Genomic DNA, 22,824 nt, shown 5'->3' with positions numbered 1-22,824 from the left:
TCTTCAGAACACCCTCCCCTGACCTCTCCCTCCTCACCAACCCTAGTCTAAGTTAGATCTCACATTGCTTTCCTAACACTTTCAGGCATAGTATTCTATCATGACACTCTGTGGGTTTTTCATAATGTTTATCATAATTGTAATTATGTAGTTATATGACTGTCTCATGTTGGTCTCCCATCACTAGACTGCAAGTTCCATGAGGGCAGTGATCATACCTAGTTTATTTACCCCGTATATTCAGTGCTGAGTACAATGTGAAGCACATAGTTTGTGTTCAGTACATATTTGTTAAATGAATAAATGAGCATTATTGTAAAAATAATATTCCAATTTGATAGGCAAATAACTATATCTGACTATTAATGTCTGTTTATTAGAGGTTGAACTTTATTGGCTAGCTAGTGTTAATTTTTAATCAATTGCCTATTCCTATCTTCATCCATTTTTCTGAGGAGTATATCTTTTTGATTCAAAGCTCTTCTCTGCCCCTTCTCTGGTTCTGTAGGCTCCTATCTGAATATGGCATATATATATATATATATATATATATATAGTGGGTTCGTTTCCATCTTTATTTATGCCCCTATTTATGATCTTTTGTTCACTTGATTTATTGTCCATTTTTTCTATTTGGTATGTAGGCATCTGACAGTAAAACATCGTTGAAATCAGGGTGTCCTCTTGATTACTTTCTTCATGTCAATCACTGATTATCTCCCACTCCTACTTCTCCCCCACAACATTATAACTTTTGCCCTCTACTTATCTACTTATCTAGATAGTCCAGTATTACTTGGACTTTAAAAAATCTCCCTCACCGCATTCAGTTTAATGTCAGCTTGAGTTACTCATCTAGCTTGAGGCAAAAAACATCTTTCTCTTATCTTCTTGAGATGCATTCTGTTCCTAGCTAAGAGCCTATCATTTTGACATCTTAACCCAGGCTTGGCAAATATTGGGTTGGCTAAAAACTTCGTTCGGTTTTTTCCATAAGATGGCTCTAGTAGCACCTAGTTGTCTTTAGCTTCATTTGAAACAATTTTGTTAGGTTGTATTGTGACAGCTGTCATATCAACGTGCATTAAAAAAAAACTTATCAGAATTGGTGAATTTTTGTGTAGCTGTGAAAAGTGACCCTTTCTTTGTCCCCTGAAACACCTAGCACAGTGGTAATTTACAGTAAGCCCCCTACATATGAACCTTCAAGTTGTGAACTTTCAAAGATGCGAACGTGCGTTCCACCAGCGTCCGGTGTGAGTGAAATTGCAGCTTGCCCTCTGTCTCCTATTGCTGACGATCCTTCAGCTCTACCGTCTCCCACCTCCTTTCCTTCCTCCAGTCAGTAACTCTTCCTGCCTGTTCACTCGATGCCAGCCCCTGTATGCCAGCTGTTGTACTGTACTACTGTACTTTTTGAGGTACTGTACTGTAAGATTAAAAATGTTTTCTTTATTTTTTTGTGTTTGTTTTTTATGTATTATTTGTGTGAAAAGTATTAAAAACCTATTACAGTACAGTACTATATAGTACCTAGGCTAACTTTGTTGGACTTAACGAACAACTTGGACTTATAAACGTGCTCTTGGAATGGAACTCGTTTGTATGTAGGGGACTTACTATAATAAGTGGTTGTATTGAATCTTCAAATGGTGGGAGCATGTTGGGATGTGAAAAATCAATTATCTTTAGGTTCTCCCATTGTTCACTGGGAGAGCTTTAGGGAATTATCTCATGGCAGATCCAGAAGAAATGTAAAGAACCTAAGACCAAGGGCTGAGGCATTTTGTGAAAGTTAGTGATATAACCTTAGGAATCTAATTCCCCCTTCTCAGATCCTACTTTCATGTCAGCCTTAGGAGATAATGAGATTGTCTTCATTTTTCAGATGAAGAAACTGAAACCTAAAAGGTCACACAGTTTGTAAGTAATGACAGGCCAAGTGGCAATATGAAGAAATAGTAAAAAATAGAAAGTTTAGAAGGAATAAATTAATAGTGATTATGTCTATGTGATAGGATTTTAGGTAATTTGTATTTTCTTTATATCTTTGTGTTTTTTCTAATGTATATTTTTTACATTTACTTATCAGCTCTAAATATAACTCCATTCATTCTACTTTTTATAATTTTAAAAATATCCTGAATTTTATTATTTGCTTTCCTGTTAAATTTTATTCACCTGTTTGTTTTTTTAACATCTTTATTGGAGTATAATTGCTTTACAATGGTGTGTTAGTTTCTGCTTTATAACAAAGTGAATCAGCTATACATATACATATATCCCCATATCTCCTCCGTCTTGTGTCTCCCTCCCACCCTTTCATTCTACTTTAGGTTTCCACTCTGTGGCTCTTCACTGGACCTTGGTGTCTGGATATGTTCCATGATACTGTCTACTCCTAACCTCCTGTGCTTCCAGCTTATCTTTTCAGTTATTCCCATGCATCATCTTTTTACCATATTGGGGCCTCTCTATGCCATTGGCTTCTCTCTACTAAAATCCTCTGACCCCTGCTATCTTAACTCAGGCCTCACCTATTTTTACTGCCTACCTGTTGAGTTTAGATAATCATCCATTTTTTCCCTCAACTTTATTTTTCCACTTTCTCAGCTGTCTGAGCTCCCTTTCCTTTCCTGCTATTCTCAGGAGTGGGCCTTGCTTCTGAACTCACAGAGAGAATACTGAAGCTATCAGATAGTAACTCTCTCCACCTGCTGACCCCACATTTACAGAGCCTTTCTGTATCCCTACTGGTCCTTCTTCATTTCTACTACAACAGCAGAGCTCTCCTTCCTGTCTCCTTAAGGCGAGACATTCCACCGGTGCCCTGGCTCACTCATATTCCTGGCTCCCAGGGACCTTCCACCATCCCATCTCTAACCTGCATTAAATAGTGTGTTTAATAAACATTGAATAATTTTATAAACAGAAGAAAATTAGTGACAAAAATCTTTACTGGGTAAAAGTATGGGATTTGGGGGCTTCCCTGGTGGCGCCGTGGTTAAGAATCCACCTGCCAGTGCAGGGGACGTGGGTTCGAGTACTGGTCCGGGAAGATCCCACATGCCGCGGGGCAGCTAAGCCCGTGCACCACAACTACTGAACCTGCGCTCTAGAGCCTGCGAGCCACAACTGCTGAAGCCCGCATGCCTAGAGCCTGTGCTCTGCAACAAGAGAAGCCACCACATAAGCCCGTGCGCTGCAATGAAGAGTAGCCCCCACTCACCACAGGTAGAGAGAGCCCGTGTGCAGTAGTGAAGACCCAATGCAGTCAAAAATAAATAAATAAACGCATAAAAAAAAAAGAGTATGGGATTTTGTAATTGAAGACTCAATCTAATTGTTATAGAGAATGTTAATTATCCTGGAAATTTTCAGTGTTTAGTTTTATAAAGAGTCCAACCACATAAAAAAGGACGAGGGAATTCCCTGGTGGTCCAGTGGTTAGGACTCCCCGCTTTCACTGCTGAGGGCCCAGAATCGATCCCTGGTCAGGGAACTAAGATCTCACAAGCTGCGTGGCCAAAAAAAACCCAAACAAACAAAAAACCCTCAAACCTTTCTACATTAAAAAGTCTATATGTTAAAAAAAAAGAGAGAATGAAATAATGCCATTTGCAGCAACATGGATGGACCTAGAGATTGTCATACTGAGTGAAGTAAGTCAGACAGAAAAGGACAAGTATCATATGATATTGCTTATATGTGGAATCTAAAAAAATGGTACAAATGAACTTATTTACAAAACAGAAATAGAGTCACAGATGTAGAAAACAGTCTTATGGTTACCAGGGGAGAAGTGGGGAAGGGATAATTGGGAGATTGGGATGGACATATACACACTACTCTATATAAAATGGATAACAAATAAGGGCCTACTGTATAGCACAGGGAACTCTACTCAGTACTCTGTAATGGCCTATATGGGCAAAGACTCTAAAAAAGAATGGATATATGTATATGTATAACTGACTCACTTTGCTGTACAGCAGAAAATAACACAACATTGTAAGTCAATTATAGCCCAATAAAAATTTAAAAAACTATATTAAAAAAAGAGTCCATCAACTCTAAATGTATTTTATAGGGTATGAAATGTTACAGTGCCTCTTAGGAACACTATTCTTCCATTTGATTGACGTACGTTTCCTTTGATAGATGTTTCCTTTAATACTGTTCAGATTTATCTTTGACTATTTTTTTTTTGACTGTAACTTGAAAATTTTTTCCCCTTTTTTTCATAGTTGGAGAATACCTTCAAATCAGTTATTGCACAAACTGGACCTGGAGGGACTATCAATCCAGAGCTAAAACATAAGATAAAACTTGTAAGTGTTTGCTCTTTCTGGGAAATGGATGAGAATAATTGATTATACATTTGGGTATCATTTGTGGTTAATTTTAATTTGCCTACAAATATTTTAGTTTTATATTTATTCCTATCTTTTCAAATATATTACAAATGGAGTGGCTAATCTTTTAAGATTAGAAAAAAATAAATTTCATACTCCTAAACATTTTTAATGTTCTCAAAATTAGTTAGAAAATGTAAGTTCCTCCAAAAATTCTCTTTTCTTCCCCTCACCCCAATAAATCATTGTTAAAAGTTACAGATCTTTCCAATACCAGTTTTATATGTATGTATGTCAAGTATTATTCTAAACAGTGCATGGTATCCCATTGTGTTGGTATACCGTATTTCACTTATGAGATCCGTTATTAACATTTGGGTTATTTCTAGCCTTGGCTATTAAAAAATGCTGCAGTTAATGTCCTTGAACATTTATCTAGAAGTAGAGTTGCCAAAGGTATTGAATATTTTTGTTTTGATAAATATTACTAAATTGCCCTCTAAAAGGTTTGAGCAAATTTACACTCCCACTGACAGTAAAATGTCACTATCCAATCATGTTGTTTTAACTTATACCTCTTGATTTTTACACTGAGCATCTTTTCATATGCTTAATAGCCATTTACATTTCTTATGTGAATTGCATGTTCATGTCCTTGGCCTAATTTATTGTTTCTCCTCATTAATTTGTGAAAGCTCTTTGGCTGTTTTGTGTTGGGCCAAAGGGTATGTATGCTTAAAATTTTGGTGGGAGCTGTTAATTCTGATTTGAATGGTCGAGAGTATCGTTACAACTCTTACTGCCTTATTTTATTCTGTTTCAGCTGTTGTGGTTTTACTGGGAGAAATGCAAAAACCTTGGTGCATTCAGACCCTGTTTTTTTGTTTGGACATTTGACTAAAGTGTCCAACAGTTATTTACTTATTAACAATTATTTATTTATTTAAGGATGTTCAATATGACTTTTTTTATGGTAACAAAAAACTAGACAACACTTAAGCATTCATTGAAAAAAGAATTGCTTACATTATCCACCCAAACTAGGGAGTATCATGTGGTTCATAAGAAGGTTTAGGTGTATCTCGATTAATTTACATGGAAGTATCTTCTTGGTATATTGTTGGACTTTAAAAACAGGTTTTATAGAATAGCACGTTTAGTATTGTCCTTTCATGTAAAAACTGTAATGTGAGTATGTATGTGCATAAAAAGGTTTCTGAAAGGATGTTTTCTGAAATGCAGCAACAACTGTCTCTGGGTCATAGGATTTTGGAATAAGTTTTACTTTATATTTTTCTGAAGCTTGAATTAGAATTTTTAATAAGATACAATATCTGGAAAGGTCTAGGAAAACACAAAGCTTTTTGTACCTTATTGGGATAGAACAAGTCCACTTCTAGGAATTTATCCTAAAAATATTTGCACAAGTATGCAAAATGCAAGTATGAAGATAATTGTTGCAATATTTGTGATGATGAGAAATAGGAAATAGCCATAAATAATTAAATAAACAAATTTTATTATATTGACTATTTGAAGAAACTGTAGCTAGTGATACTGAAAGCCCAGGCTCTGTACTCCTCTGTCAAATTGAATCTCGGAGACATAGAGTTTTGGGTGAAGTAGAAAAGAATAGCTTTATTGCTTTGCCAGGCAAAGGGGGACACAGCAGGCTCGTGCCTTGAAAACTATGTGTCCCAACCCAGGGGAGTTTGGTGAGGAGTTTTATGGCAACAGTTCAAGGGTGGAGTTGCTGATAAGATTAGGGTGTGTGCAGGGACTGCATTCCTTTAATCTCGTCTCAGGTAATCTTGATGAGTTTTTCTGGTTCCTTTAGTCTGGCCTCAGGTGGTCTTCTCTGGTATGAAGAATGCTGACATCTTCCATTTGTTATGTTTTAATTCTATGAAGAGCTTAAAGACATTGTTATGTATATCCTTTGAGGCAGAACCAGGACCCTGTTCCAAGGCTGTACTGTTTTTTCTTGGCTGTTTCTCCCTTGACTCTGCATCCCTTCCCTTCCTGGATTAGCAGCTGTTCATATCTGCCCTTTGGAACTCATTAAGGTCATGGAGGCTGGAGTCTGTTCCCTACAAGCAGCGGGGGACATGGAAAGGCTTCTGTGCCCAGGAGCCCAACAGGGTCCTGCTCAGTTTCACTAGGAAACATGTTGATCTATATTTACTGATATGGAAAGAAGTCTGTGATATGATACTAAAAAGCTGGAGAAGTAATGACCTTATTTTCATATTCAGTAAAGGTATTTTTATGTGCATATGGACAACAATGGCTACTATCTTTGCTTAACTATGTTTTCCAGCATTTTCTATAGTGTGCATTGCATTTCTTTTCTGCCATTTAGAATGCTTGAAATTATGCCATAGAATATTTATTTTATGTGAGCTAAAGCTAATTATGTTAGCTGAGCTAAAGAACTGTCTAGGAATTTCTGGGGAGTTGTGGCATTGCAGTATTATGCAAGAATGATTTCTCAACTCTGGAAATGTTGGAATTCACTGCCTTTTTTGGTTGTTATAACTTTTTTTAAAACTGGAAACTGGGACTTCCCTGGTGGTCCAGTGGTTAAGACTTTGCGCTCCCAGTGCAGGGGGCTTAAGTTCAGTCCCTGGTCAGAGAACTAGATCCTGCATGCCACAGCTAAAAGCCCACATGCCACAACTAAAAGATCCCACATGCCACATCTAAAGATCCCTCATGACTCAACAAAAAGATCCTGCATGCCACAACTAAAGATCCCTCATGCCGCATCGAAGATCCCGCATGCCACAACTAAGACCCGGTGCAGCCAAATAAATAAATATTAAAAAAAAAACCTGGAAACTGATTTTTAAAACAATACTGTGACTTAAATTCATTCACTCAATAATAATGTTATTTTTGCCTTGTTACTTTTTAAATTTATACTTTCTTATTTTGATATTTTGTCACCCAGGATTCCAGTGGTGTCTATTTATATTGTATTTCAATTTTCTATTTATTAGGTTGTATCCAAGTTTCCAGAGGGTTTACTTATTTCTAAACTTCTTGGAGAGTTTGAGGTGAGTGTTTTCTTTTTCACCAGCCATGTTTTTTTATGGCTTGCTTATGATTGATAAAAATTTTGTTGCTATTCCTTGGATCCTCCAAGTCTATGCTCTAGAACTTAAACATCTTGCTTTGCATTTTGGTGGCCTCTTCTTTACTAAAAGAGTTAAGAATCTGATTCTTAATAAATACTTCATTATGCATAGGAAGAATATTTTTACCACTATTATTATATTATTAGAATAAAAGTTATTTTTCATGCCTGATAATACTAAGTGTCAGTGGGGATATGGAGAAACAGAATAACTCATACACTGCTTGTGGGACAAAACCCCTTTGGAGAGCATTTTGGCAATATCACTTTACTTGAGGATGTGCACCCCTGATGGTTCAGGAGTTCTATTAATACTTCTACAGATACACTTTAGAGAAACTCTTAAACATGTGCACATGCAGACATACATGTGACACGCACATTGCAGCATAGTAAAAAACTGGAAACAAATTAAATGGCTATCAGTAGGAGAATGGATAAATAAATTGAGATTGACACTTATACAATGGAGTACTATGTAGCAGATAAAATAAATGAACTAGATTTCATCCATGCAACATGAATCATTTTTGGAACAATTATGTTTTAGTGAAAAAAAATCACATTGCAGAATGATAATTCAGATACTGCCATCTACCCAATTTTTAAAAATGGTTAGGCGTGCCAGTCTCTATTTGGAACGCCTTTCTTATAGCAGTTCATTTGTTTTCACAACAGAGTGAGGCACAGAAAGGTAACTTGCCTAAGGGTCAGGTAGCCAATAATGGGTGGAGCCAGGATTTGAAACCCTGGCAGTCTGGCTTCACTATCCTAACTCTTAACTACTATGTCATGAACACTGTCACATATTTGTACATATGAACACGGATGTTGTGAGATACTACATAGCATACTGGTTAAGATACATCACCTCTATGTGCTATTTCATAGATGATATGTAAAGTCAGAATAATATTACCTACTTTATAGAGTTTTGTCAAGTTTAAATGGCTTAAAATAAAGTAATTAGAACAGTGCCTGCCACATAGTAATTGTTCGATAACTGTTAAAACTCATAGTAGAATAAAAAAAAGAAAACTTAGAAAAGATGCATATCATCCCTCAGTGATGGAGAAAACTTAATTTCACATTGTGAATTTAAATGAATCTTTTAGAGCCAAAAAGTTTATTTCAAATAGGCCCATGAGAGAAAGCTAAAACAAAGAGTCTTGATGTGTTTTGGATTAACAAGTCAAGTCACTTATCTAAAAATGAAATTACAGAATAAAGTGTAGGGACTTCCCTGGTGGCTCAGTGGTTAAGAATCTGCCTGCCAATTCAGGGGACATGGGTTTGAGCCCCGGGCCGGGAAGATCCCACATGCGTCGGAGCAACTAAGCCCACGCGCCACAGCTACTGAGCCTGTGCTCTAGAGCTCGCGAGCCACAACCACTGAGCCTGTGTGCCACAACTACTGAAGCCTCTGCGCCTAGAGCCCATGCAGTGCAACAAGAGAAGCCACCACAATGAGAAGGCCGCATACCGCAACGAAGAGTAGCCCCCACTCGCCACAACTAGAGAAAGCCCACACGTAGCAATGAAGACCCAACACGGCCAAAAATAAATAAAAAGAATAAAGTGTAAAATAGAGTACTAAAGTAATAGAATATGACTTAATTGTCACAAAATTTATGGGTAAAAATAAACTTCCTATGCTAGATTCACAACTCAAAGTGAATAGTTTTCTACAACTAACATTTTAGCAAAAGTAGCTTCCTGTAATAAAAATTCATGGAGTTAAGATTAAAAGTCAACAATCTTGGAGAAATTAAAATAAACCTTTTTTTAAAAATAGGATTTGTTTTTATATTGGAGTATAGTTGATTAACAATGTTGTGTTAGTTTCCAGTGTACAGCAATGTGATTCAGTTATACATATACATGTATCTGTTCTTTTTCAAATTCTTTTCCCATTTAGGTTTTTACAGAATATTGAGCAGAGTTCCTTGTGCTATACAGTAGGTCCTTGTTGGTTATCTGTTTTAAGTGTAGCAGTGTGTACATGTCAATCCCAAACTCCCAATCTATCCTTCCCCCACCCCACCTTCCCCCTTGCTAACCATAAGTTCATTCTCTAAGTCTGTGAATCAACAAAGCTTTTAATGTTACAGGGAAGCTCTTTGCCCTTCTTAGTAAAAAGACTTCGGCAGAAATTCAACGTTATTATTAGAAATATATAATAATTATAGATTTAATTTAACCTTTATTCTAACTTGTAGTAACACTTACTAACCCTTTATTTATCCAACATGTTATAAAAGCTACCTGTGTGATTTGTCCTCTTGAAATACCTGGGCACCCGCCTGCCATTCTTTCAAGATCCTTTGTTAAATTGCTAATTGAAGGGAAGATAGTGCAGTGGCAGCATAGTTTTTGGATCTTCCTGAAGTGCCACGTAACAACAGTCAGAGAAACTAGATAGCAAAACAAAAAATCCACAGACAATATTTATAACAAAATTGGGTAATATGTCTCCCATGAAGAATTGCTGGAGAGTAAGCAGCAGCAGCCACAAGAGCCTCATAATATGTCTGTGCCAGGAGAAAACAGGGAAGCAAGAGAGCCAATGTCTGATGGACCTAGGGACAAAAGAATTGCAAAATAGCCATCAGGTATTCACTAGAATGTACAGCAAGCCATTCTGAAAACAGCAGCTGAAACTGGATGATAATTTGACTTATCTAATAGCAGAGAATGTTTCATGGTAAGAGTTGAATAGGGCTGGAGCATCATAGCTCCTGTGAATTCTTGAAACTGACCAGCCAGAGCTCCCTTACAGACACTAATGAAAAATTGAGCAGGATACGGACAGTAGAAAAAGAGAAGTCTTAGATGTGGACGCGCAGGCTCAGCGGCCATGGCTCACGGGCCCAGCCGCTCTGCGGCATGTGGGATCCTCCCGGACCGAGGCACGACCCATTTCCCCTGCATTGGCAGGCGGACTCTCAACCACTGCGCCACCAGGGAAGCCCCCTACTGTATTTTTAAACAGTATATGAAAACAATGGAAGGAGGAGCTCTGTGAAGCAGAAAGCAATCCAGAATGATGTCCTGTAAGTCAGGAAAATGAATTTCACAATTCCGTGAATTTCAACAGAAGAGGATCAGGGTCAAATTGCATCATTGTCTTGAGAAAAAAAGAGAATAAGGAGCAGAATAACGTATCTACTGACAATAAAGGCATGTCAGAAAGACATGTCCCTAATAAAGATCAAAATTGAAACCTACTTTTTCAAAAAAATATATTAAGAAAGTGATACAAAACATGAAAGAACAACATAAATCTGAATTACACGAATTTGGAAATAAGGTGAACAGTACTCAGGGAAGAATTATAAATAAAAGGAAAAATCATTTCAGAAATGAAGATTAAACTTCAAAGATTACAAGAGCAAAAAATATAACAGCTAATTCCTTAAGAAAAACGGTAGGTAAAAACGAGGAGCATTTTGAAAGTCAAACTAAATGAGGGAGGCACTGGGGATCTAGGCATAAAAGGCTGTGTCACTAAGGTTTTTGAAATCTAGTGAGAAACCCAGGCATGCCAACAAATTAAGGTAATATTATGTCTGAGTAGCCTATTTTGGAACAATTGTGAAGATAATTATTATAAGTTCTGGACAAAATATGCAAAATCACTCTCTGAAGGTACTAGAAATTGTCCAAAAGCAGGCAGAAACTGGAAAGGAGTCAGCACCTGGAGGAGGGAATGGCACCTTTTTGTTTGTCTGGATTTTGGCCTGATGGCAGGCCCCATACATTGTTTGGAATTGGAGATTGGATAGAAATCAGAAGTTTTACCGGCTTCTGATTTGGAGCTACATAAGCAGCTGAAAAATGAGGGGAGAAATCATAGGATGGAGATAGCTACAGAGAGGGAGCATCAAATTCTGCACATAAATTCTGCTGAAATCTCTGACTGTTGAACTACACATGCCTGGGGCAGACTCAAAGCAGCCTAGTAAGGCTAAAAGAACTGAATCTATTTCAGCTGTTGCCCACCACAGGGAGTCAGAACTTAAGATTAGTCAAGTTAACTCCCAGCTAAAACTAAGCGAAAAGCAGTACTCTTAGAAGGCCTGTAAAAGATTCCACAGTCTCTACAGCTTACCTATTATGATGTCCAGGATACAAACCAAAATTACTGGATAGATTAAGAAACAAGAACCCACGTTTTTGTTGTGACCCTTGGTGAAGAGAAAATGTGACCCTTGGTGAAGAGAAAAATAATGGAAACGGATCCTGAGATGATGCAGATGTTGAAGTTAGCAAAAAGGTTTTAAAGAATTCTTAAAACCACATTAAAAAGAGTGTAAAGCAATATATGTTCACACTAAATGAACAGATAAGAAACCTCAGTGGAGAAAAAGAAATCATAAAGTCAAATGATTTTCTAGAGTTGAAAATAAAATATCTGAAGTAAATTCACTGCAGTGTCTTAAGAACAAATTGGAAATGGCAGAAGAAAACATCGGTGAACCCCAGAACAGATTGGTAGAAATGATCCAATCTGAAGAACAGAGAGAGAAAATAAATGAAAAAAAATTTTTTTAAAAGCAGAATCTGGGAGTTCCCTGGTGGTATAGTGGTTAGGATTCGGTGCTTTGAATGCCGTGGCCCAGGTTCAGTCCCTGGTTGGGGAACTGAGAGGTACTGTGAGCCGTGTGGCGTGGCCAAAAAAAAAAAAAAAAAAAAAAACAGAGTCTGAGAGACCTGTGGGTTGATACCAAGTGGCCTGACATATGTGTAATTGTGATGAGAGAAAGATGGTAAGGAGAAAAAATGAAAAGAGAAAAAATTCTTGAGAAAATAATGGTTGAAAATTTTGTAAATTTTATGAAAGAGTTTACAGATTTAAGAAGCCCAGAAAAAAAAAAAAAAAGCCCAGAAAAGCCCACAAAATGAATACAAAGAAAATCTTACACAGGCACATTGTAGTCAAACTGCAGAAAACTCAAAGTAATTAGAAAATCATTCAACTAAAGAAAAATGACACATTGCCATAGAGGGGAACAATGTTAAATATGATGGCTGACCTCTCATTAGGAACAGTAAAGGCTAGAAGACAGTGGAATGACATCTTTAAAGTTTTCAAAAAAACTCCACTCTGCCCAATTTTTTATTTCCAGTAGTATAGTATCTTGGTAGTATCTTTCAAGAACTTTGAAGAATGAAGGTAAAGTAGAGGTATTTTCAGATAATCAAAAATGGGTAATTAATTGTAAGCAGCCCTGCATTATAGGAAATTCTAAAGAATATTCTTCCAGCTGAAGGAAATGATGCCAGATTGTATTTGAATCTACAGGAAGGATTGAAGAGCACAGGAAGTGGTAAATGTGTGGGTATATATCAAAGACTTTTTAAAAAATCAATTAAGTATATGACTGTTTAAAACAAAAATTATAACACTGTATAATTGGGTTTGTAACATGTAGACGTAATATTTGTGAAAACCATAGCATAATGAGTGGAGGGGCAGTACATGGAACTATAGTTTGCAAGGTTCTTGTGTTTTATGTGAAGTAGTACAGTAAGACTGAAAAGTTAAGGATGTATAGAACAATAAATAATGTAGAGTTAGCTATAAAGCCAATAGATAAATTAAAATGGAATTGTATAAAAATACTCAGTAAAAAAAAAATAGTAAACTCAAAGGAAGACGGGGTTTACTGTTCAGCTGTTTTGCTTGAAGGACAACAAAGGAACAGAGTTTGAGAGAAACAAAATACAAATGGGATTAGCAGAAATTAAATAGCAAAAATGTTAGCTGTATAGGAGAAAATACTTGCAAACAATGTGAACAACAAGAGCTCAGTTTCCAAAATATACAAACAGCTCATATAGCTCATTATAAAAAAAACAAACAACCCAATCAAAAAATGGGCAGCAAACCTAAATAGACATTTCTCCAAAGAAGACATACAGAGGGCCAACAGACACATGAAAAGATGCTCAACATTGCTAATTATTAGAGAAATGCAAATGCAATAAAGGATCACCTCACACCAGTCAGAATGGCAGTCATCAAAAAGTGTACAAATAATAAATGCCGGAGAGGGTGTGGAGAAAAGGTAACACTCCTGCACTGTTGGTGGGAATGTAAATTGGTGCAGCCACTATTGAGAAACAGTATGGAGGTTCCTTAAAAAATGAAAAATGGAGCTACCATATGACCCAGCAATCCCACTCCTGGGCATATATCTGGAGAAAATCATAATTCAAAAAGATAGATGCACCCCAGTGTTCATTGTAGCACTGTTTACAATAGCCAAGACATGGAAGCAACCTAAGTGTCCATCAACAGATGAATAAAAAAGATGTGGTATGTATATACAATGGAATATTACTCAGCCATAAAAAAGAACGAAATAATGCCATTTGCAGTAACATGGATGGACCTGGAGGTTATCATACCAGGTGAAGTAAGTCAGAGAAAGACAAATATCGTATGATAACACTTATATGTGGAATCTAAAGAATGATACAAATGAACTTATTTACAAATCAGAAACAGACTCACAGACATAGATTATATAGGTTACCAAAGGGGAAAGGGAGGGAGGGATAAATTAGGGATTTGGGATTAACAGACACACACTAATATATATAAAATAGGTAAACAACAAGGACCTACTGTATAGCACAGGAAACTATATTCAATATCTTGTAATAACCTATAAGGAAAAGAATCTGAAAAATATATGTGTATAAACAATCATTTTGCTGTACACCTGAAACTAACACAACATTGTAAACCAACTATACTTCAATTTAAAAAATGGTACCTGTAAGTCCAATTATATTAATAATTTCACAAATGTAGTGGAGTATATATTACAATTAATGAAGTTATGAGATGGAACTAAATGCTGTCCACATGAATGAAATACATTGTTAGTAAAAAGATACAGATTGGTTGAAAGTAAAAGATGAAAAAGATATATCATACATAACAGTAAGCATAAAAGAATCGAAGTGACTAAAAAAAATCAGGTAAAGTCAGAATTCTAGGCAAAGTGTATCATCAGAGATAGAGGGACATTTCATAAGGATAAATGGTTAATTAGGAAGACACAACAGTCAAATGTGTATTCACCTAATAATGCTTTAAGATAAATGATCTAAAAGTTGACAGAATTAATTATGAGTTAACTCCACAATTATAGGGGTTTTCTCTTTCTGGCATTTAATAAAATAGTCAAAAAAAATGAATAAGGACATAGAAAATCTGAACCACACTCTCTACCATCATGATCTGTTTGACTTTTATAGAACACTGTACCCAACAACTGCAGAATACACATTCTGTTCAGGTACACATGGAACATTCGCCAAGATGGACCATGTAGTTGGCCATGGAATAAGTCTCAACAGATTTCAAAATACTGAAATCTTACAGAGTATGTTCTTTAAGATGGAATTAAATTAAAAATCAATACAATGAATTACCTAAGAATTAACCCTCTAGATAATTTGGAAATTAAACAGTTCTCTACTAAATAACTTATTTTTAAAAATTGAAGTATAGTTGATTTACAATGTTGTGTTAGTGTCTGGTGTACAGCAAAGTCATTCAGTTATACATATATATGTGTACTTTTTCATACTCTTTTGCATTATGGTTTATTACAGGATATTGAATGTAGCTAAATAACTTATTAAAGACAGAATCACAAGGGAAATTTGAAAATACTTCCAATTGAAAATGAAAATATAACATGTCAAAAATTGTGAGATGCAGCTAAAACAGTGCTCAAAGAGAAATTTATAGCTCTAAAATGCCTAAATTAGAAGAAAAGAAAGGTATAAAATCATCATTGACCTGAAGGTCTACCTTAAGAAGTCTAGAAGAGGGAGGAGCGAAGTAAAGTCAAAATAGTAGGAGAAAAGAAATAAGAAAATCAAGAATAGACATTAATAAAATAGCAACAATTAACAAAGCCAAATATTGATTCTTTGTAAGATCACCAAAATTGATAAACCATTAACTAGTTAAATTAGAAAAAAAGAGAGGACACAAACACCAATATCAGGAAAGAGATTATATCATTATAAATTCTACAGATACTGAAAGGACAATAAGGAAATATTATGAACAACTGTACCTATCATTTGACAACTTAGATGGAATGGACAAATTCCTCAAAAGACACAAATTACCCAACTGAGGCAAGATGAAATAGAAAATCTTAATATCCCTGTAAGTATCAAGAAATGGATTTTTGTTATTTAAAAAAAACAAAAGAAAGAAAAACACCTCTCCACAAAAGAAGGGAGAAGGAGAAAAAACTGCAGGCCCATATGGTTTTATTGGTGAATTCTGTCAAACTTTTAAGGAGGAAATTATATTAATCATACATTGTTTCTTTCATAAAATAGAATGAGTTGGGGAGTATTTTCTATGAATACATTATCCTGCTACCAAAACTTGCCATAGACATTACAAAAAAACCCAATTAGATCATGTTTATCATAACATAGCATAAAAAATATTACAAAATAATAGTAAATTGGATCCAGCAATATGTGAACAAGAGGGTATTTTCCCCCAGCAATACAAGGTTGGAGTAACATTTCAAAAGGAATTAACATAATTCACCGTGTTAACAGAATAAGGAAGAAAACCATATGATCATTGTAGTAGATGCAGAAAAAGAATTACCAAAATTTAATACCCATTTGTAATCAAAACTCTCAGAAAAATAGGAATAGAATAGAACTTCCTCAACCTGGTAAAGGATAGCTATGAAAAACCTATGCTTGTCATACTTAATAGTAAGACACTGGACACTTTCCCCCTAAAATCAGGGCTACCATGTCCATTCGCATGGCTTTAATTCAGTGTTTTACTGGAGGTCCTAGACAGTGTAATAAAATAAGAAAAAAATAGGCACAAAAACTTGAAGTAGTGACACTGTCATTATTTGTAGAAAACATGATTGTCTACATAGAATGTACTAAGGAATCCATGAAAAGCTATTAGAACTAATAAGTGAATTTATTAAGGCCAAAGTTAAGAATATAAAAAAGTTGTATATTAATTATATAGATTAATAATAAAAATAATATATAGATGAATATAAAAATCTTATATTTCCATATGGAGGCAGCAAACAATTGGAAAATGAAATTTTTAAAATTCTATTTACAATAGTGTGAAATTACTTGAAAATAAGTCTAACAAAGAAACATAAGACATCTGTACTGAAAAATACTAACATTGCTGAGAGAAATTAAAGAAGACTAAATGGAGAGCTGTAACACTCATGGGTAAGAAGCTTAGTATTGTTATTAATCTATAGATTCAGTATTGTCTCCATCATAATTCTTGTAGGCTATTTGTAAATACTGGCAAATCCATAAGTTTGTCATATATGAGAGCACATAAGGAGTTCAGTTCTTATGCACTCAAGTGATTTTTGATGGAGATGCCAAAGGAATTCAGTAGGGACAGGAAAATTTTTTCAACAAATGATGCTGGAACAACTACTTATGTGGGAAAAAAAAAGAATCTCAACCCCAACCTCACACCATGTACAAAAATTAGAGATATATCATAGGCATAAATGGGAAAAATTCAAAATTAAAGTTTCTAGAAGAAAACTTTATTTACGATCTGGGGATATTTAAGAGTTTCTTAGAACATAGAAAGCAATAATCATTTAAAAGAAAATTGATAATGAGACTTTATCAAAATTTTACTATTTAGGAGACTCCATTTAAAAATTAAAAGGCAGACCACAGACTGGGAAGAAATATATACAATCATACATTTGAAAAAGGACTCATATCCAGAATACATAGAGAACCTTCTATATCTCCGTTACAGAAAGCCAAACAGCTCCGTTAAAGAAAGATTTGAACAGACACTTCACAAATGTAGATGTATGAGTGATTAATAAACACAAATGCTAGTAAACTCATACGTTTTTGGTTCAAGTATAAAATGGTACTACTTTGGAAAATGTTCTGACAGTTTGTTATAAAATAAATGTATATTTACTCTTTGATCCAGAATTATACTCTTTGATCCAGAATTATTTATTCAAGAGAAATCAAAGCCTCTGTTCCCCCAAAAGACTTGTACAGTAATATTTGTAACAGCTTTATGCTTAATAGCCACAACTGGAGACAACTCTATTATTTATTAGTACGAAAATGAATAAAGAAATTGTGGTATATTCTTCTTTTTTTTTTTTTTTTGGCGGTACGCAGGCCTCTCACTGTTGTGGCCTCTCCCGTTGCGGAGCACAGGCTCCGGACGCACAGGCCCAGCGGCCATGGCTCACGGGCCTAGCCGCTCTGCGGCATGTGGGATCTTCCCGGACCAGGGCACGAACCCGTGTCCCCTGCATCGGCAGGCGGACTCTCAACCACTGCGCCACCAGGGAAGCCCTGTGGTATATTCTTACAATGAAGTACTATTCAGCATTAAGAATAAATCAACTACTGATAGATGAACCAACATGGATGAATTTGAGAAACGCTTGCTGCTGAACAGAAGAGTACACAGTGTAGGATACCTTCTATTTGAGTTGCTAGGATAGCCAAAGCTAATTTATGGTGGAAAAAGAGAGTTGGTTTTATCTGGGAAAGAAAGAACTTGCTGAGTGATGAAAATGTTTTATATCTTAAATGTGAGTTTGCGGCACACAGTGTGCATTTATCAAAGCTAATTGAATGATAAACTTAAGTTTTATACATTTCAGTGTATGTAAATTTTATGTTTAAAAACTAACAGATATTGAACTCAGTTAATTATGTGCATACTGACATATTTTGGGGTAAAGGGTACTGATGTCTGCAGCTCGTGTTGAAATGCATAAAAAAGGTAAGATGGTTTGGTAGGTAGATGGCTATATAGATGATAAAGGAAATATAGCAGAATACTAATAATTATATAACCTAGGTGGCGGATGTTCACTGTCCAAGTCTTTCACCTTTTCCTGTGTTTAAAAATTTTCATAAGAAAATACTAGGAAAAAATGAACAGGAAAGATTGAAGCGAAAGTAACAGGCATTGAAAACAGGCAGAGAAGAGCCAACGTATGAAATAAAACCAATGATGGAACAGAACAAATGTTGAAAACTATAATTTGAGTGAACTTTACTGAAATGGAAGACTTGAAATTATATATTGAGAGAACACACTGCATACCTGAGAATATCAACCCAGAATGACAAACACCAAATTATTGGACTTAAAGAAAAAAATAATCCTTTGAACAAATGAACCAGTGACTTAAAGAAAAAAATAGTCCTTTGAACAAATGAACAAGTGACCTATAAAGGAGACAAAATTAGGTTATAGAACATTTTCAGTGTTTTTTTTTTTTGCGGTACGCGGGCCTCTCAGTGTTGTGGCCTCTCCCGTTGCGGAGCACAGCCTCCGGATGCGCAGACTCAGCGGCCATGGCTCACGGGCCCAGCCGCTCCGCGGCATGCGGGATCCTCCCGGACCGGGGCACAAACCCATGCCCCCCGCATCAGTAGGCAGACTCTCAACCACTGCACCAGCAGGGAAGCCCCCTTCAGTGTTCTTCTAAACGTTCTCATGTTTAGAAGAAAAGGGATTTTAAAAAATAACATATTTTAAACACTCAAGGAAAAAAAATGTGAGCCAAGGATTTTATGGCTAGCAAAATTGACTTTCAGCTATACAGAACTAGACAAGCTATTGCCGCCATGCAAGAATTGAAGAACCATTGTTCCCATGAGACCTCAAGGGGTCTACTGAAGAATGAACTTCAGGTAACCAAAATCACTTGAGGGACAGCAACAAAAGAACTGAACATGAGCACCACTTATAAAACTAAGACCAAATGAGGGTTAGAAAGAAGAGAATATAGTATATAATGGCTATATACTCTGACAATATAAAGGACAGTTACACAAAATGGTAGAAAGAGAAGGGGTGAGCATAGGAAAAAAATGTAAACTGCTTTTATTAATTATACTGGTGATGGTAGTGTGAGTACTGTTTTTCTGAGACTACTGAGTAATGTGATATAGAGCAGCAGTCCCCAACCTTTTTGGCACCAAGGACCAGTTTTGTAGAAGACAGTTTTTCCACAGATCGGGGGTGGGCATGGTTCAGGCGGTAATGCGATCAGTGGGGAGCAGCAGATGAAGCTTTGCTGGCTCGCCGGCCGCTAACCTCCTGCTGTGCGGCCCTGTTCCTAACAGGCCGCAGACCAGTACCAGTATGCCACCCGGGGGTTGGGCACCCCTGATATAGAGCATATTAACAATTATGGGAGGGCTTCCCTGGTGGCGCAGTGGTTGAGAGTCCTCCTGCCGATGCAAGGGACATGGGTTCGTGTCCCGGTCCGGGAAGATCCCACATGCCGCGGAGCAGCTAGGCCCGTGAGCCATGGCTGCTGAGCCTGCGTGTCCGGAGCCTGTGCTCTGCAACGGGAGAGGCCACAACAGTGAGAGGCCCGTGAACCGCAAAAAATAAAAATAAAAAAAAAATTATTATTATTATGGGATATATGGGGGTAATTATGAGATAATTTTAATTGTATGTACAAGGATTTCTAATTGCATAAATTGAACCTGGACCAGCAAGGACTATTAAAGACTAGGTTCACATTAGAAGGGCTTAGGAATCCATGTGAAGTGTTATTTCAGGTTTCAATAAGGATAATAATTGCAGTGGTTTGAAGCCCATCAAATATGTTTAATTCTATGAGTTCATATGATATTAAAAACGAATTGGTGGGGCTTCCCTGGTGGCGCAGTGGTTGGGAGTCCGCCTGCCGATGCAGGGGACGCGGGTTCGTGCCCCGGTCCGGGAGGATCCCGCATGCCGCGGAGCGGCTGGGCCCGTGAGCCATGGCCGCTGAGCCTGCGCGTCCGGAGCCTGTGCTCCGCGGCGGGAGAGGCCACGGCGGTGAGAGGCCCGCGTACCGCAAGAAAAAAGAAAAAAAAAAAAAAAAAAAAAAAACGAATTGGTGGGCTTCCCTGGTGGCGCAGTGGTTAAGAATCCACCTGCCAATGCAGGGGACATGGGTTCGAGCCCTGGTCCGGGAAGATCCCACATGCTGCAGAGCAACTAAGCCTGTGTGCCACAACTACTGAGCCTGCGCTCTAGAGCCTGCGAGCCACACCTGCTGAGCCCACATGCTGCAACTGCTGGGCCCGCGTGCCTAGAGCCCATGCTCCTCAGCAAGAGAAGCCACCGCAATGAGAAGCCCGCGCACCGCAACAAAGAGTAGCCCCTGCTAAATAAATAAATTAATTAAAAAAGAAAAATGCTAATTGGTTATCATGGAAGATGATAGAGAACCAATGCATTACCTTAGAAAATGGTAAATAAAGAGAAAGAGCCAGTCACTTACCTCACTTTCCTGAATGAACTCGTAGGACTGGTTAACCAAATAGCAGATGAGGGGAGCATATCTCTATAAAATATTCCAACTAAATAACAAAAAAGAATTTATAGAATTAGAATATCACTATGTTAAGCCTCTCAATAAAATAGTAGATCACGCATCGACCAGTAATGGCTCCTAACAACACCAAGAAGAAAAAAAAAAGACAACCAGACATTATATGTGCCTCTTTTTAGAACATGGCATCACCAATAGTCTTGTCATAGGGGTGGAGCATGAGTCTGATCAAGCCGCTGGGTCCAGCTGCCAATTTGCAGAAAATAAAGTGTTTGCACTATGAGTGTATCATCTACAAAATCTACTCCATGAGGAAATGAAATCATGTAATAGGATATATACATATATTTGAAGGCATAAATATAAACTCTAAGGAAAAAATAAAACAACCAGAATGGATTGGAGATGGAAGAGAAGTAAGAGAGTGGGAGTAGAAATACACACCAATTACTTTCTTGCTTATGGTTGGGAGTATATTAAGAAGATAGCATAACAAAGGACCTAGGGCAGTGTATTTGACATATCAATGGATGGACCAAACTAACTTACTAAAAGAAACTGCTTCTGAGATAAGATTACTCAACTGTGTTTCATATAAGGATTTGGAATTACCTCCGTATTAATTCATAAAAAATACAACAGGTGTAATCTATTATGTTGAAGCATGATGCATGTTCAAGTTTTGACAGTTTCTGGAAAGTTTCACAAGAATCTGCTGGTGATGGTTTGCATAAGAAACTAGTAGTAATGGTTACCTCCAAGGAGGTGATCTCCTGGTCAACTGAGGGATGGGAGTGGGCTGGAGACTAAGTTTTTGCTGTGTACCTTTTCAAAACTTCTGAATATCACTTATTCAAAAAATTGATAACTTACATTAAAAAGAATCCTTCCCAACCTAGTCATGTGTTCAGCTGAATTGCACATTCATAGTACTGGGCACTTACCGAGGAGGTAAAGAAACCATTAGACTAATGAACATAAAAAGAAAAGAAGCCATAATGTGTAATGTACAAGGAAGTAAGTAGAAGTACCAAATCTAACTCACCACCACCCTTCTTCTGTCCTCTACCAGTTCTTTCTCTCTTGGGATATCTGTGATTGGCTATAGATGTGATACTAATGACCCTTTAAACCGTGACTTGACTGACGCTGGGCCCCATTTTTACAAGTGTCCTGGGAGAAGTCAATAAAGAGTTGAGTTGGGTCTCAGAACATTACTACACCAACAAGAAGTATGCACTGCAGAAATCCCACCCTTTGTCAAGGGTCAATCCTTTAGAACTGTTTGCCCTCTGTGTTCCTGTTGGTCTTCCCCAAGGTGATTAAGTCAGAGCAGGGATTTATTTCCTACTAACACCTAGTCAAGAGGAAGAGAGCAAGAACTACGGTTAGCTCTGCTGCTTTACCTTGGTTATGGAGACAAAAGTTTAAGAATTCAGACATTTTAATGGGACGTCTTTAATAACAAGGGCAAACTTACCAATTCACTGTGCAGTTTAAACCAAACATACTTGTTATCTATCTTATATATATTCTCTTCTATCTGTATTTGGTATAGTTCTTCTTTTCCAAGGCGAGAAAATCAGACAGTTATAGGAAATACATAGACACCTGCCTATTTATCCCAACTTCCAGGGTGAAATAATAAACAAAAATTTTAAGGAAATGTTTAAAAATAGTATTTTATTGCATGTGGAAAGTGGTAGTAAATACTGTTTCTCTGAAAATAGAGAAATATCAAGTTTTATTATGATTTTTGTATTTTGTGTGTTCCCCTCTTTTTTAAAAAAGACTTTTTGCTTTATAATCAGACTGTGTAAAATGAGAGGTAAAAATGTCCCTTAATTTTCTTTTCAATTTAACATATGCTGTAAAAGGAACTTGAAGTTGGCCTAGAAGTTTATGGTGAGGGATTATAGGTCTCTTGGTTTGTATT

The 22,824-nt window shown here is 36.8% G+C and overlaps 1 protein-coding gene across 1 annotated transcript in view; it reads left to right on the top strand.

Moving 5' to 3' along the window:
* The window catches only part of TDRD5 (tudor domain containing 5), a 92,729-nt gene that overhangs the window by 26,306 nt on the left and 43,599 nt on the right, over nucleotides 1-22,824 (top strand). The window contains exons 5-6 of the mRNA XM_079920458.1: nucleotides 4,248-4,331; nucleotides 7,358-7,414. Coding sequence (XP_079776584.1) covers nucleotides 4,248-4,331; nucleotides 7,358-7,414 — 141 coding nt within the window. The remainder of the gene's footprint in view (nucleotides 1-4,247; nucleotides 4,332-7,357; nucleotides 7,415-22,824) is intronic.

This window comes from Stenella coeruleoalba (assembly GCF_951394435.1).
Source record: "Stenella coeruleoalba genome assembly, chromosome: 1".
Lineage (NCBI taxonomy): Eukaryota > Metazoa > Chordata > Mammalia > Artiodactyla > Delphinidae > Stenella > Stenella coeruleoalba.
Note: the sequence above shows the minus strand (reverse complement) of the source record. Positions and strands in the feature narration are given on the sequence as shown.